A 16,692-nucleotide genomic window follows, 5' to 3' on the forward strand; every position below is an offset into this window, starting at 1 on the left:
TTTTTATCGTATGAGGTTTTCAGTTTTCAAAGTTACCTTTCAGCAAAAGGTCTGTTCGCCCTCTCTGCTGATAGTGCGGTCACCGTTAAAGAGTTATTGGTAATTCACAATTCAGTACAGAGGGGTGGGGAATGGTAGTATGATTAGGATGGAATGACTAAATATTATAGTAACAGTGATGTCCCTTTTTCCAGTTAAGTATTCTGCAACATTTAGCAGCGAGTGTGTGAAAGAATAACTTATAATGAAAATAAATCCATGCCTTTTTCTCCATCGACTTTTATTGCAGTGTACGGCAATATGGAGTCTTATGAAGTGAAAATGAAATGCCACTGACACTTATGAATAATCCATTTAATGGCAAGGAGAAGTGAATTTTTTTATAAAACTTGAAGAAACTGAAAACGAGCATTTTCGTCTGCTCATGCTGTTTGCAAATAAGATGGATTCTTGTCAGTCTTGAACAACCTTGACAGTAGTCCCTAATAAATGGTAGGAAGGCTTGTAATGGCCATAAAGAACATTTCATGATGAAGCTAATAACGTAGTTATCCATTGATAATGGAAATACTAATAATGACATAATTTTTAGTCTCAAACAATTTGATGATCCCCAAAATGAACAGTCTGGAATAGTTTCATACAGGGCCAGCCTTATGCCGATTGGACCGATTCGGCCCAATCGGGACCTGTACTCACAGGTGACTAGTTAGTAATTTTTAAGAATATGTCTACATAGAGAAATTAATTTTAAGCGATGGAAGAAATGTTAAGTTCAATATCATATAAAAGTTGTTGAAAAGTTTATTTCCAAATGCTGTGCCCACAGGGGCCCCCGCGTAAATCCAGAGGTCACGCCAAAAATGATCCAAATCGTTTGCTAAGGTCGTTATTGTTTTCATATTTTCCGCCGACTTGTCTTTCTGTACATGCTGTACACCTATCTATGTCTTCTACCACAACTGGTAATTCTATATTGTATTAATCAATGAATCTTGAGTTTAAAGCTCTAATCACTTTCTGTTAATTCTAGTAATGGGTTAAAGACAAAAGGAGCAAAATGAAAGACTTTGGTTTAATATTTTCCTTTTATATACACCATCAGTCTTGTTCAGCTTCTTCTTGTATCCTGCTTTCTAAAGACACCCCCCCCCCATGTCTCTGTTAATGACTACACTGTGCAACGATACAAATCTAATTTACCCAGTTTTCAAACGTCATACACAAAACAACATAAATAACTAGTTATCACAAATACAGAAAAATGTCACTAAATCACCCCTAATATGTATAAAACTAAATGCGCAAATAAATTTTCCCTATACGTGGCCTATTCGACACAACATAGTATCTACTGTAGAAAAGCACACACACAAACACACACATACATACATACATACATGTCATATTCACTGTTAGCAAGCATGTTGCGCTATACTGTAACATTCACGTTTAGTGACAATCGTAACTCCCATCAGAGCCTAACGAAGCACCTTCTTTTAATGCATGCAACTGCTCAGATATATTGCTTGATCATTTTGTAATTTTGTTAACATTTGTGTTTTTCTTTATTTGAATCCCACTTTTGTTTTATGGGTAATGCCTTCTCACACTAGCGGAAACGCACACCACAATAGCAATAGTTCTTATGCTTGCAATCAAATTCAATATATATATCCCATGTATGCATGCATATAAGGTTTCTTTAGGATGAGTGTTTTTCGTTATCTTTAGACGGGTGTTAAGAACGAAGGGCGGATTATACTAGGATATATAAACTCTGGCAGATTACTAATTAAAGATGTACATGCGGTGAATGAAGAGAGGAAAAGAAATCAAACGTAAACAAGCAAATAAGTCATTTTATAGTATGTATATCAGGAATATTTCAGAATTCTCATCACTATTTCCTGTACCGACCACAACTGTACTTTCAATATGGAAAGTCTGATAACCATCGGGTTACAGGTATGCGTGTATGTCTGTTAGTCAACGGATCGTGTTGACCACCAGAAGACCAATGTGGCAGCCCCTATTATATGGCATCGTATTGTCTCCCACTTGCATGTACTCAAGGCCCAGCGTATATGAAAAATGTAACTCTCCTTGCATTATGCTTAGTCTTCATGCAACAAGATTTTAACAATGCTATTCTCAATACTATCTCAATGCCGTGATCTACCGTGCGTAAAATACAATATCAAACTACCCGTTTTAGGTCATTTAAATACATTTTCTGCAAAACAGATTGTTCTTAAACATTTAAATGAATTAATAACTTATAACATTTCAAGTCTGCAAACAGTAAGAATTGCTAAAGATAGCAAAGCAAATGACACTATTGGCTCGCTTACATATTTGATCACTACCATTAACGCAAGGGATTCATGAGCTATTCAGTTCGGTTAAAGCCGTATGAAACATTCAGAAAATATTCCGCTGGGAGACAAAAGGTTCTCATTTAAAACCTAAGGGAGCGAGATTCTTGCGAAGCTTGTGGCCACTGACATTGATAAGGGAAAGATTACTCTTACTATATTTCTGGTTCGCAAAACACCGATAAGCACTGTAATAATACTCAGTACATATTAACAACGCATACCAAGCGAAAATAAAACTCTCCGACTATAGCGAATGCTATATAGCGACGATGTGTTTGCAGATAGCGACCAGAGGTCAGGTAACGCACGATTCATAACAACTCTTACTAGGTACTTGTGTGAATTTGGAATCGTTTTCCCCCATGACAGGCCGCCATCTTAACACTTTTGACATATTTGATAACTGTCGATTCGGGGCAATTTATTTAATATATGTGTATTTTGAAGAGCTTCCATACCAAAATACATAGTTCACTGATGTCACCAAGTTTTCAGAGTGTTATCGCTGTTAAATAATCGTCCCAAGCGTTGCTGTCATCAAACCTCGCAACTATTGTCGGCTGCGGTGATTGAAGAAATTACGTCATTCAATACTCAAACAAAGATAACTAATTAGCTGATAATCTGTTGTCTATAGCACACATCATAATTTACCTGAAAGGATTGATTAATAAAGAATTTAAAGCAAAACGTACCTTCAATCGAAGCGACAATCCACCGTGGTGTCTCAAAATTCCCGGAACGCACCACTTTTGATGACGTAGGTTGTAGATGGTGGATGTGGGATTCGGCTATGCCATTTATGTGTTCTCTCTACATCAATACCATCGTGAGACTAAGCACTATCGTGTGTATGTATACTTGGGGTGGGGATGGGGCAGGCGATATATTTGCTAAGCGAAAATGTTATCTTTCATCTGGGTAGGCTGCTAGAAAATTCGGTCATCTAAACACATCTCTTCATATGTAAAAGTATTCAAAACTTCGGGTAATTTTTTCTTTAAGATGTGGTAGGTTCTTGAAATATTGACTCAGTTGCCGTAACCTTTGCTTGTATCATGTCTGAAACCATTTCATACAGTACTCAAAACACTCTGCACAAAGGTCGCTAAATGTTGATTTACTATCCAAAGTTGAATATCATCACTAAGCGACCAAATATGATGTCATATCTGTATGTTAAGAGCAACAAATTAGTTCCAAAAACGTGGCCCCATTACTTTGTTAATTTTCATGACTTCTTGAAGTCAATTTAATACATCTCTTGGAAGTAATTTTAAGCAAAATTCTTTCAAACAAAAGTGCGTTAATATGTGTTTTTGCAAAGCGTACAATTGCCGATGCTTATTGGAACACAACTGTCAAGTCTTCATTTTTGGAGATGCGGAGTTTTGCACGTTGTAGAGCGATTCAATTACAAAAGTAAGTAATCTTGCTTGTAAAATTAGCAGTCATATAATGCCTAAATAGAAGTGATCGGTGTTCAACACCACCCCAGAAAACAACAACGCCAACACTAACAAACAAAACAACAACAACAACAAAGACAAAAAACAACGCGGAACGTACAGTTTGTTACTAACAATTGTAAGATATCTAAACTATTTCTGAACAGAACAAGAACCTTGAAATTTAATATAATTCATGCAGTTTTTTTTTAATTTGGGATTTTATTTTGTGTTAATTACCCGTGAAATAGTTCGTTAATATATTTAACAATTGTTCCTTGAGGTTCCCTCAGCGAAGCATTTCCTAATTGTTTTCTCACTGGGCCATAGCCACATCTTAACATGTTTGAAACAAACTACGGGAAAAGAAGAGTGCAAAATATCGGTCTGCTGCAATATCCACAGGAAACAGGGTTAAATTGAAGTTACTTACATTTCTCATGATGTGTTCCACAAACTGGCTTAAAGTACTTCGAGATCTGTTGATCGTCTTGGATCCAAGTTCAACTTCCATGGTTATATACTGCAATATAAATTTACGTCTAATTAATCGATGGCTGTTATTTAATGCTCGATTAGACATTTCCTTGTTAAGTATACTTCTTGCGAGTCTGCTATAATTGCGTAAAGGTCAAAGGTGGCTGAAGCAGGCCGACAAAACTTCTTCAGATTATTCATATCATCTCTTACGACTCTATGGTCTGAAAATAAGTAACAGAAAACGTGAAACCAACAAATAAAGCACAGTAAAATTCGAACAAATAATTTATTTCCTTATAGTATAAATATTGTAAAGGAACTTACACTATTGTGAATTAAATAACAAATAATCTTAAAAGTTGTATCACAATTTCAAAAGTATACAGTGTTCCAAATGAATTCCTGGTCTTGAATGTGCTGACATACCAATAGCACTGAATGTATTGGTGTGAAAACAGTGACGATGTAATATAATGATATAATCCAGAATATCTTTGAATGAATCCACAATAACCCCAAAATAGTGTTTTTGTATAAAGAGTCAACGAGCATTTTGCAATTACAACAAAAATTTTAAAGAATGATTCCTATCAAATTACAACTGAAATACAACTAAAAGACTAATATTAAGATAAAATTAATTAATGTTGTCGATCACAACCTTATATAAAAAAATGACACAATAAGATGTCCAGGATATGGGTCATTTTTCTATCAAATTTTGTTAAACAAAAGTTCGGTTTCTAGAAGATTCTTAAGTCTAAGGTCATGTAAACAAGTTTAGAGATACTATCTTAAAGTATTATTCAATAATCGTGAACAAAAGTTATCCATGTCATATGTTGTTTACAAATGACCTCTTACAATCAACAATAATGGACAGTAGTTAAACAGACAATATAGATATCCATAATACACCAGAACCTATATACCATAGTATATCAGAACAAGGTAAGTCATTTCCAAACACACCTCCCCTTTTCTCACTTGACCCTCCATCTCAGGCTTGTAATTCCTGTCTTTGGATGTCGAAGAGACTGCTCGGAAGTTACGTAACCCTGTCTCATATATAGTATGATAGACAACGTCTGGTTAAAGAACGAATCATAGGTATAATAAGGAGCGCTTGTCACTCGCTGTGATTGTTTCATTTCAGGTTACTGATTTCTTCTAAAATATTTAGCTTACGATTACACAAAGTAGATAAAAACAAAACATAAGAACGTAATTACTGCAGGAAGACCATATACCGTATGACTGTGACTGTTTACAAACACACTATTTTAAAAAAAGGAAATAGAGAAAAGAGTTTGTAGTGGATACTTGTTATGGGTCTTAAATGAACACTCGCAAAGCAGAAAGTGATTAGAACAAAGCGTATAATTAGTGAGATACGCAAGTAGGTCAGTAATGTCTGGCCTCAGTACACTTAAAAAAGAATCTGTAATTAAAATTTTGTCCCGGATATAGTATATTGTTTAGCTGGCGATTTCACCCTTATGACATTATCCTTGCATTGCTTTCAGGTACGAATAAATAAAAGAAAGAGATAAAGTCACTAGTAGGGACATTCTGTCCAACATTTTGTCATTTTCCTAACGTCATCATTTATTTATTTATTTATTTTTGTGGATGGTTTCTTGAAAACATTATATATATATATATATATATATATATATATATATATATATATATATATATATATATATATATATATATATATATATATATATACCCTGCATTTTCCCATTGTGATGTGCATGAATCACTAATTAGTAGCAATTTCTGCTAAATATTTGATTGTCATACTGTATGTGTTTATAGAGACAGATACAGGAGAAACGACCTCATATGTACTGTGTAAATTACTCGAGAGACATGCGCATCAAGGTAACACTGGTTATATAAGAATTAGTTTCAAATACGCCATATATTGTGTTTCTTACCGTTCCCCAGTTATTCAGAAATTCCATATAGGCACTCTGGTTATAGTTCAGAGGCAGAGAACAGATGGCGGACGCAAAACCTCTGCTGACATTAAAAAGTTCCGACTCGGCCAGTTCCTCAGCGAATCTAGCTCGGCCCAGATTACACACTTTTTGGTCATCCTGGAATACGTTATGGTGGGCGTTCGTTTCTTCATGCGCACTTGCGTATCCTAAAATTTAGACCGAATATTTCACTTGAGTTCGCGACGTTATTTTCTATTAAAAAATTTAAAATTTAAAAACTAAAACAAAACAGTTACAAAATAAATAAATGTTATCTTGATAATTCAAATTATCAAAAGAAGAACATCTCAAATTTACCATTTCCGCGGTGAAGTTCAGACATCCCTCAACCTTAACCAATAAATACTCCTTGAGGTAAGAAGCATAAATTTATATATGTCGTAAAATCAATATTGTGATAAGTGCCTTTTACGCAAGAGAGAAAAAAAAATGAAATAAAAATACATAAAGCGGACTTAGCCTAACTAAACCAACATATTTGTTTATGTCTCTGATGTACGACAATAAATATTGTTCCAAAAATTTCTCACTATTTTGGGATGTTTACACGCCTGTAACATTTTATGACAACTGAAGAAAATTAAAAGGGTTTATTGATTTTAGAAGTGATCATCAGATGAGACACTATGTACAGTGGATTTTAGAAGTGATCATCAGATGAGACACTATGTACAGTGGATTTTAGAAGTGATCATCAGATGAGACACTATGTACAGTGGAGAAGCTCTAAATAACTTACCGCGTCAGAAATATAATCATTCGCTGTTGCAATCTCAGCTAATAGATTTCATGCCATGGTTGAATTTTTAAAAAAAAAAAAACTATTTTTATATTTGAAGTTTTTGTAACATTATTCTTCGTGATAGGCATTTTCATTACACACTTGGAGAAGATTAAGTAAGGTTACACACTAAAAGCCATATCCACGCGGGGGGAGGAGTCCAGTTGGCTATTTCCACGTGCCGTCATAAATAACATCGAAAGTCAGACCTTCTCGTGGTTATGGTCCAATTGGAATTAAATATTCCTTTGAGGAGAAAATTATAATAATTGATGATTGTTTATATATATATATATTCGAACACTCATCGGCGTTTTTATAGTCCAATATTGTATTTAATACGCGTAACGTCAGAGGAAAATGCCTGAAGAAATAGTGGAAAAAGTACATAACTGAGCTTTGTGAATGAATCTTACAGAAAACAATAATCTACTGTTACAGAAAACAAGAAACAAGAAATTTAAATACCTGCACTCAAACTGAATGCAAAGCTTGCAAGTACAACATTAGCAGCACCTGAGATAGAGAGAAAAAAGATTGATAATTATGCATTTCAAAAGACACAAAGTTCCACATATCCTTCCTGCTTTGTGTTTTATTATACGTCTAATGCTTTATAAACCTATGTCTTTCAAGAAAGAATATATTTGACGTTTAAACCACTCCTTATTTGTGCAGGCCATGATAATGTATGAAATAGGAAATAAGACTGTATTAATTAATTTGGACTTGTAGAATGATTTATTGAAATTAGAAGAAGACAATTACTTAAAACTGATGGAGACCGGAACATTTAATTCAGTCTAAGCCATATTTGAAACTTCGACTACACAGTGTCGACGCGAGTTACATTCAAAACTTCGACTACACAGTGTCGACGTGAGTTACATTCAAAACTTCGACTACACAGTGTCGACGCGAGTTACATTCAAAACTTCGACTGCACAGTGACAACGCGAGTTACGTGCAAAACTTCGACTACACTGTATCAACGTGAGTTACGTGCAATCTTGTCTATCAAATTCGTTCGTGCCAGTAAGTCCAGTGCCCATAATGACTCTGTCAAGATATAAGGAAAATTATTTGAGTTATACGGCATATTTCTTGATTTTGATGATAGACTCTTCAGGGAAAAAAATTCGTTGCTTTCAGTTTTGGGACCAAGAAGTTATAACACTACTTGTTAAGCGTATCATCGAGAAAAAGTAATCGGTTTTAATGGTTGTCTCTGTTTGTTTGAGGTTTCACAATACCAGCCAAGATTAGTGACGAATCATTAGATATGAGATAATCACGCCTACTCATAAATATAGCATTTTCTTTAAAACAGTCGCATTAATTTGAAAAATTCCACACTCTTTTGAGTGGGTAGTTTTAATTGATAATGCAATTTTACTCCAATGGAACGGAATAACATATATGAAGTTCTTACATATTTAATTTTTACGTCCTATATCAGGCAAAATATCCAGGTGTCATACCACCGAGGAGGTAGTTCAGTATAATAACGTAATGATTCTCAGTTGCTAGAAACAAGTTTATTTACTTCACAGGAATTTCTAATAAGAACAATTTAATGACAGATGATGTAGCTAGTTGATGTTTGGAGATTTGTCAGCTTAAAATGTGGTGGTTCGTGATACCGGTATATGCATGAAATATGTGGAAAGGAATATCTCTACCGTGAAGATTGATGAAACGCTGAAAAATACAATTTAACTGTCCAATACCTTTTATTTAATGATCAGTGGTGGGTGTACCCTTTTAGTAAATTAATTATTTGATGATCAGTGGTGGGTGTACCCTCTAGTAAATTAATTATTTGTCTGTTCAGCTACGTGTATGCTTGATATATTTTCAGGTGCATCTTTTTTGTTGCACGATAAACAATACACATCAGACATTATTCATCCGGTATATATTTCTTCAAACTGTCTTTAATATTTTCGGTTCCTCCAATGAGTACTTATTATTTAGGGAGGCAAGTTTGTTCAGGGCACTTAGCTTAAATTTCCTTGGAGTTATAAAGCTAATAAAATGCGGTTAAAACTAAAAAGAAGTAGCCAATACATGCATTTGTATATCTCCTAACAAAATGCAAAATGCACTTGATGTGGATTCTGTTATTTCTTTTCTTCTTTTTGTATCTTTCTTTTTATGTTTACATTAAATGATTATCAAAATGCATAACGAACTTACATAATGTCTTTCCTTGCATGAATTTTTGTTGTTTTCGATAGTGCTCTTCTCGTTATATTTGTACATGTTTATTAAAAGAAACGGAACTGGTAATACAAGCTTTACTCTGATCTCCAAACGTGTCCTTGTAAATCTTGGCAATGAAGGTAGCTATTCTAGGACATATACTCCAAAGTGATAACCTTCCATCTTCAGTGAATATTTACCCGATGATTTGACGCCCAGACTAAGTTTCTTCTGGTAGGATTTTGTACCGTAGAACACGGAAGTGGTTTGTATCCTTGCACAACTATACCGTGGCTCGTACACGACTTCCACCGGTGAATCACCTGGACTGATTTCAAATATCCTCCGCGTCAGCAAAAGTCCTGGGTCGACTCCACCACGTGATGCGATGCCACCATCCGGATTTCCCTTCAGTATATTGTACCCAATACCAACAAAGTGGAGGCCTGCCGGACGGGCACTTAGAACCGGGCATGTGAGCGCAGCCAAAAGACATATATAAAGAGGAATCATTGTTCCTGCGCATAAAAGAAAGAAGTTTTGGGCATTATGTAATATGTAAAGCAGAAGAAGATAAAAAATGTGGATTGATGTTAGATTTAAATTGGACCAAGGGCGAATTATTTTCAGAGCACTGTAATGAAGTTCCTCATTTTGATTCAAAATCAACGTAGCCATATGACAATTCTAACATGTGTCAACTCTACCATATGTCAACTCTAACGTGTCAGCTCGAACATGTGTCAACTCTAACATATGTCAACTCTAACATATGTCAGTGCCCATGAACTATATACCAATACTATTATGAGCAAGGTGTGAAGTTATTACGCAATATGAGGCACACTGACAGCATGTCAAAGCTACATTAAATATGTGTTTGGTTTTCGTGTTTTATGGTACAGCAACACAAGTAGGTTATTTTGTACTGAAATAAATTTGATTAAATTACCCTGCCCAAGGACACACTGCGGTAGGTTTCGAACCTGCACACTTTCGGATCCCAATCTGCAAGCTAGCCACTGAGCCACCACGGGTCTCAAATAAATACATGACAGACTGAGAAGAAGTGCATTGGGTAATATAACATAATGAGAAGAAGTGTATTGAGTAATATGACATAATGAGCAAAAGCGTTATGAATAATATGACATAATGAGAAGTGCATTGAGTAATATGACATAATGAGCAAAAGCGTTGTGAATAATATGACATAATGAGAAGTGTATTGAGTAATATGACATAATGAGCAAAAGCGTTATGAATAATATGACATAATGAGAAGTGCATTGAGTAATATGACATAATGAGCAAAAGCGTTGTGAATAATATGACATAATGAGAAGAGTATTGAGTAATATGACATAATGAGCAAAAGCGTTGTGAATAATATGACATAATGAGAAGTGCATTGAGTAATATGACATAATGAGCAAAAGCGTTGTGAATAATATGACATAATGAGAAGTGCATTGAGTAATATGACATAATGAGCAAAAGCGTTGTGAATAATATGACATAATGAGAAGTGTATTGAGTAATATGACATAATGAGCAAAAGCGTTGTGAATAATATGACATAATGAGAAGTGTATTGAGTAATATGACATAATGAGCAAAAGCGTTGTGAATAATATGACATAATGAGAAGTGTATTGAGTAATATGACATAATGAGCAAAAGCGTTGTGAATAATATGACATAATGAGAAGTGCATTGAGTAATATGACATAATGAGCAAAAGCGTTGTGAATAATATGACATAATGAGAAGTGCATTGAGTAATATGACATAATGAGCAAAAGCGTTGTGAATAATATGACATAATGAGAAGTGTATTGAGTAATATGACATAATGAGCAAAAGCGTTGTGAATAATATGACATAATGAGAAGTGTATTGAGTAATATGACATAATGAGCAAAAGCGTTGTGAATAATATGACATAATGAGAAGTGTATTGAGTAATATGACATAATGAGCAAGAGCGTTATGAATAATATGACATAAGGAGTAGAAGCGTAAGGAGTAGCAGTGTATTGCGTAATAAGAAATAATGAGTAGAAGCGTATCGGGTAATATGACACTATAACTAGACACAGTTTGGGTAATATGACATAATGAGCAGAACCGTAATGGGTAATATCACATAATGAGTAAAGGAATATTCAGGAATATGTCATAGGGAGTAGAAACTTATAGAGATAGAGTAATATGACAAAATGAACAGGGGTGTATTGAGTAATATGAAATAATGAGTAGAATAGTATCCAGTAATATGTCATAAAGAGCTGAAGCATATTGAGTAATATGACATAATGAGTAGAATCGTATTCAGCATCATGCCATAAGGAGTAGAAATATTGAGTAATATGATATAATGAATAGAAGAGTGTTGGGTAATGTGACAAAATGAGAAGATGTGTATTGAGTAATATGGCAGACGAGTAGAAGTACATTGTGTTATATGACATAATGAGTAGAAGCGTATTGGGTAATATGACATGATAAGTAGAAGAGTATTCATATGTGTGTCATAAGGAGTAGAGGGTAATATGACATATTGAGAAGCGTAATAGGTAATATGATATAACACTGGACAACAAATTTTTACAAAAGTCATGTTACTGAAATAAAATTAGTCAATTCTTATCAATTTTTATGTGCTGAACACGAATATGACAGTCAAATTGCAAAATTGGCTCTAGTTTTTTTGTAATCTGCAAGAAATTAATGTTTACATAACGAAATGCATTCCAATAGTAAAAGGTCAACTGTAATAGCCTACCTATAAAAAATCAAGTCATTGACTACATCTTAGATTTCTTCGCCTGTCTCTTGTACAGCTGTTCGGGAGCATCTCTGAGGAGTGTCCAGCAGTAGTCAGCCAGCATTGTAGTGGACCATTTTCCCTGGTATCTTTGTTCCATTGTTGCGATATCTTGATGAAAACGTTCGCCGTGTTCATCACTAACAATACCACAGTTGCATGGAAAGAAATCCAAATGGGAATGAAGGAAGTGAATCTTTAGAGACATATTGCAGCCAAGTTTCTTATACTTCATCAACATGTCTTCTACTAGTTCCTTATAGTTTTCTGCCCTAACATTTCCGAGGAAGTTTGTAGAAACTAGGCGAAAAGCATTCCATGCTTGTTTCGCGTCACCTTCCAGCAAGTTGTTGAACCGGTCATCTTTGAAAAGCTCTCGAATCTGAGGACCCACAAAAACTCCCTCTTTAATCTTTGCTTCGCTGAGTCGAGGGAATTTTTCATGCAGGTATCGGAATGCTGGCAAAGTCCGGTCAATGGCTTTCACGAAGTTCTTCATCAAACCTAGTTTGATGTGAAGGGGTGGTAGCAAGATTTTCTGAGCCTCAACCAGAGCTGGGTGTTGGATATTCTTCTCTCCAATGGCTACATTCTGCCTGTGAGTCCATTCCTTCCTCATGTAGTGCATTTCCCTTGCTCGGCTATCCCACTCGCATAAGAAACACATGTATTTTGTATATCCTTGCTGCAGTCCCATTAAAAGGGCAACTACCTTCAAATCACCACAGAGGTGCCAGCTGTACTTGTTATACTCAATGGAATTCAGTAGCTGCCTTAAGTTATCGTATGTCTCTTTCATGTGGACAGCATACGCTACTGGAATAGATGGAAGAATGTTTCCATTGTGCAAAAGCACAGCCTTGAGACTCAGTTTCGAAGAGTCCACAAATAGTCTCCATTCTTGTGGGTCATGAGTGATTTTTAAAGCATTCATGAGGCCCTCAATATCGGAACAGAATATCAGATTACTTTCCTTTCTGAAGAAAGGCTCCAATTGCTGGTGGCGCTTTCGATATGCAGTAATTGTGACATCTTCTTCTAGAAGATTCCATTGTTGGAGTCTTGATCCTAGCAATTCTGCCTTGTTCTTTGATAAGTCCAAATCACGAATCAGGTCATTTAGTTCTTCCTGTGTTATTCTGTGTGGGGTTGATGATGCACCACAGTGAAAATCTGGATCACTGCATGCTGATGGACCAGGAGAAGAACAGGTCGACTCACCTTTGTCTTCGTCAGATGAATCAAGAGAATATTCTGCTGGAGGTTCTGGAATAGGAAGTCCCTCACCATGTGGAACTGGTCTCAATGCAGACGGAATGTTTGGGTAGACTATTCTCGACTTCTTTCGCTTCGTTATTCCGCCGGAAAGAGGAGGAACCAAGCAGAAGTAACAGTCATTTAGGTGGTTGCTTGGCTCTCTCCACACCATTGGGACTGCAAACGGCATTGATGACCTTTTGCAATTCAACCACTGTGAAAGCTGTGTTGTACATGTAGCACAGCATATATGCGGAGCCCAAGGCTTGTCTTGGTCACCAACCTTGCATCCGAAGTAAAGATGATATGCCTTCTTCACTTGAGAATTGATACTTTTCTTCTGGTTGGCAAATGTCACTTCCCCACAAATATAGCAAAAATTGTCCGCGGTATTAACACACTTTCGAGGCATTACTGTTCTTTATTGTACGTAAATGGATAAAATAATAAGTTTTATGTAACAGTAGCTTGAACTGTCTCGCACAACGTCTAAAATATTTTAAATGCTGAACCTATCTGATTGGGCTTTATATAGTACACTGCTTACGTCAGCTTCAGCAGCCGCCTGGCATTAGTATAATAGGCCTACACATGTATAGTACACTGCTGACGTCAACTTACTTCAGCAGCCGCATGGCATTAGTATTGCATTGCATCAGAAAATGATGCAATCAACTGTGGATGATGTGAGCATGATGGTATTATGCAATGTTACATCATTATTCCGGATGTTGCTGCAGTCCTACTGGAGAAATTTACACAGTGAAACATAGAAAATGAGGTATATGAATATCTTCAAAACGAGAGCCAATACAAATTTTTCACGGTTATATTCGTGTTCGGCACACCAAAATACTACAGATTAGGGCCTTTTCAAGTCAGTAATGATTTCACTGTTGACCAGTGTAATTAGTAGAAGTGTATTGAGTAATATGACAGACTGAGTAGAAGTGTATTGATTAATATGAAATAATGAATATAAGAGTATTCAGTTATGTGTCATAAGGAATGAGAAACGTACAGGGTAATATGCTATAATGAGCAGAAACGTAATGGGTAATAAGACATAATGAGTAGAAGCGTGTTGAGCGATATGAAAACATTGGTAGAAGCGTATTGCGTAATATGAAAAAATGAGTAGAAGCGTATTGCGTAATATGAAATAATGAGCATAAGCGTATTGGGTAATATGACACAATGAGCAAGTGATTAATTTGCATTATGAAAAAGTCATTTCACTACTCTCCTCGCCCCATAAAAAACAAATATGTCGGCCGTGCTATTAGCACTTGTATTATAATAAATTATCCCATTCACTTACAACATACTCTTACTCTCCAACGTCAAAGTAAAGCAAAACATATAAATCAAATCTAGAACAGACCGACCAGTCGTCTGTCCAAACCAGTCGTCCGTGACGTCATAGCTCTTATGATGGACGACTTCTCATACCAAGTCTACATGTACTACAGCAGTCTTAAATATTTTATTGTTTTATCATCACACTTTAAATTTGAAGACAGTCTACAGCTTATAATCAAAATCATATCCTATTATGCAGACATGTAGAGAAAGAATATGTGACCGTCGAAGCAACTTACTTTCCTCCACGTGTACGTGTCTTCCTTTATTAGTCGCACCGACTTGCAGACATAAGATAAGATAAGCTGGTGAACCTCTATTGTACTGTTCACGTGATTGTGCACAAATATAACTACATATTTCACTTGAAAGTTCATTAGTGTATCTAATAGATAAATTTTGGAATCGAGACTGTATGGGTCATGAGCATAGTTAGGCATTGTCCCAATGTAAACGCCCTCCCACCCCCACCCCATCTCATCTCTCATCCATATCACAGAGAAAGTCTGAAATAAAACAAGTACAGATATAATAATAATGGAAAACAAGATGCATTGAGTTATTGTAACAAAGGTATACTTTTTTCAATCGTCTAATTCTTAAACATTGAGCAAAATCACAAATTATGAATGCATCACTGTTAAATGTTATCTGTATACTGGAGATAACGAATAGTAATTTACTGGGGCACTGCTGAATAGGTGTCACAAAACATTTTCTTTTTGGTATCTTTAACACCACCACGTCCACCACCACTACATATACAAACAAGTATTATTGTCCCTGAATTAAAAACAAAGGTCCGATTATAATGCAAACTTTCAATGACTTTTATTTCTAGCTAAAAATGACAACGTTACATATTGTTTTATTCTTAATTTGAATTTGATTGCGCTTTCTGTTGATATCAAACATGATCCGTAAATCCCGGCATCTTTCTGGTCTTTATTGATACCATTAAAACTCAAGAGTTTTGTGCTTTATTCTCAGGAGTTGAATGGAAATGAAAACTAGCTTAAAACACATATTGCCCTGTTAAAAAGGTCGAAAGGAAACGGACCATGTATGAATAACTCGAAACTCAATGTTGCACTCTATCCAATTTCGCTCGATAAGTCCCAGTCGAGTTCTGTAGCTAAGGGGAGTAAACTCTTAAAGCATATTGACTCGAAGTGTCATTTCCCCTGAAACTGCACCATGCATTTGGACAATGAACAAAATTAATTTTACTATATGTTCTCTACATTTGTTTCTCAGTACTGACCTTTCCACTGTGTGACAATCAATGAAAATCATATGTTAATCTAAAATACCTTCAAAGATGACTTCATGGTGAAGTTCTTGTCAAAGGTTGACCTGCTCTTTTTTGAGATGCTGGAATGTCAACAGAGCAGCATGTAAACAGAACACAGATTTCACTTCCGGATCATCACCAAGGCCTTATTACTCACTGTGCACTGTCGCCGAAATACATACAGACAACAACACCCTGAGCTCATATTATCAAGAATAAACAGTTACCTTTAAATCCCTACCAAAAATGCATAAATAAGACTCTTTTATCACAACCAAAATGAGAGAGGAAAACATGTTCTAAAAATAGACTAGAACTACATTCGTGGATACTGAACTGGAAGTATTAATTGTGACCCGATTCCTGACAGGCCCCATGTTTTACACGAATTTTAGTCAAACTTTTATATTTGCATGGTATACCTATTTCAGCTTTATACATGAAGTCTTTTTGAATTTCCTTGCAAACAAAACATGTGACACCTGTCAGAAAGTATGTAGAGCTGGTGTTCCACAGGGTACAAGTTTTGGCCCAAGTGCTTTTGAGAATCCAAAACTAAATTTGCTATATCTTCCTTAATTATAGGAATTTTTCAATGCAGTAAAATCCTAATTGTAATACAAGATAAGCCCTGTCCGAAAA

General features: G+C 35.5%; 1 protein-coding gene across 1 annotated transcript in view; it reads right to left on the reverse strand.

Annotated features, from left to right (window-relative positions):
- The window catches only part of LOC149793139 (uncharacterized), a 233,719-nt gene extending 218,637 nt beyond the window's left edge, over window positions 1-15,082 (reverse strand). Inside the window, exons 1-5 of the mRNA XM_089967062.1 lie at window positions 14,996-15,082; window positions 9,508-9,825; window positions 7,571-7,618; window positions 6,256-6,467; window positions 4,263-4,352 (exon numbers count right to left, since the gene is read on the reverse strand). Of these exons, the coding sequence (XP_089823188.1) occupies window positions 4,263-4,352; window positions 6,256-6,467; window positions 7,571-7,618; window positions 9,508-9,820 (663 nt within the window). The 5' untranslated portion in view covers window positions 9,821-9,825; window positions 14,996-15,082. The remainder of the gene's footprint in view (window positions 1-4,262; window positions 4,353-6,255; window positions 6,468-7,570; window positions 7,619-9,507; window positions 9,826-14,995) is intronic.
- Window positions 15,083-16,692: the final 1,610 nt, after the last annotated feature.

The sequence above is a fragment of the Sinohyriopsis cumingii genome, chromosome 8, assembly GCF_028554795.1.
Source record: "Sinohyriopsis cumingii isolate HCF-2022 chromosome 8, ASM2855479v2, whole genome shotgun sequence".
In the NCBI taxonomy this organism is placed as follows: domain Eukaryota; kingdom Metazoa; phylum Mollusca; class Bivalvia; order Unionida; family Unionidae; genus Sinohyriopsis; species Sinohyriopsis cumingii.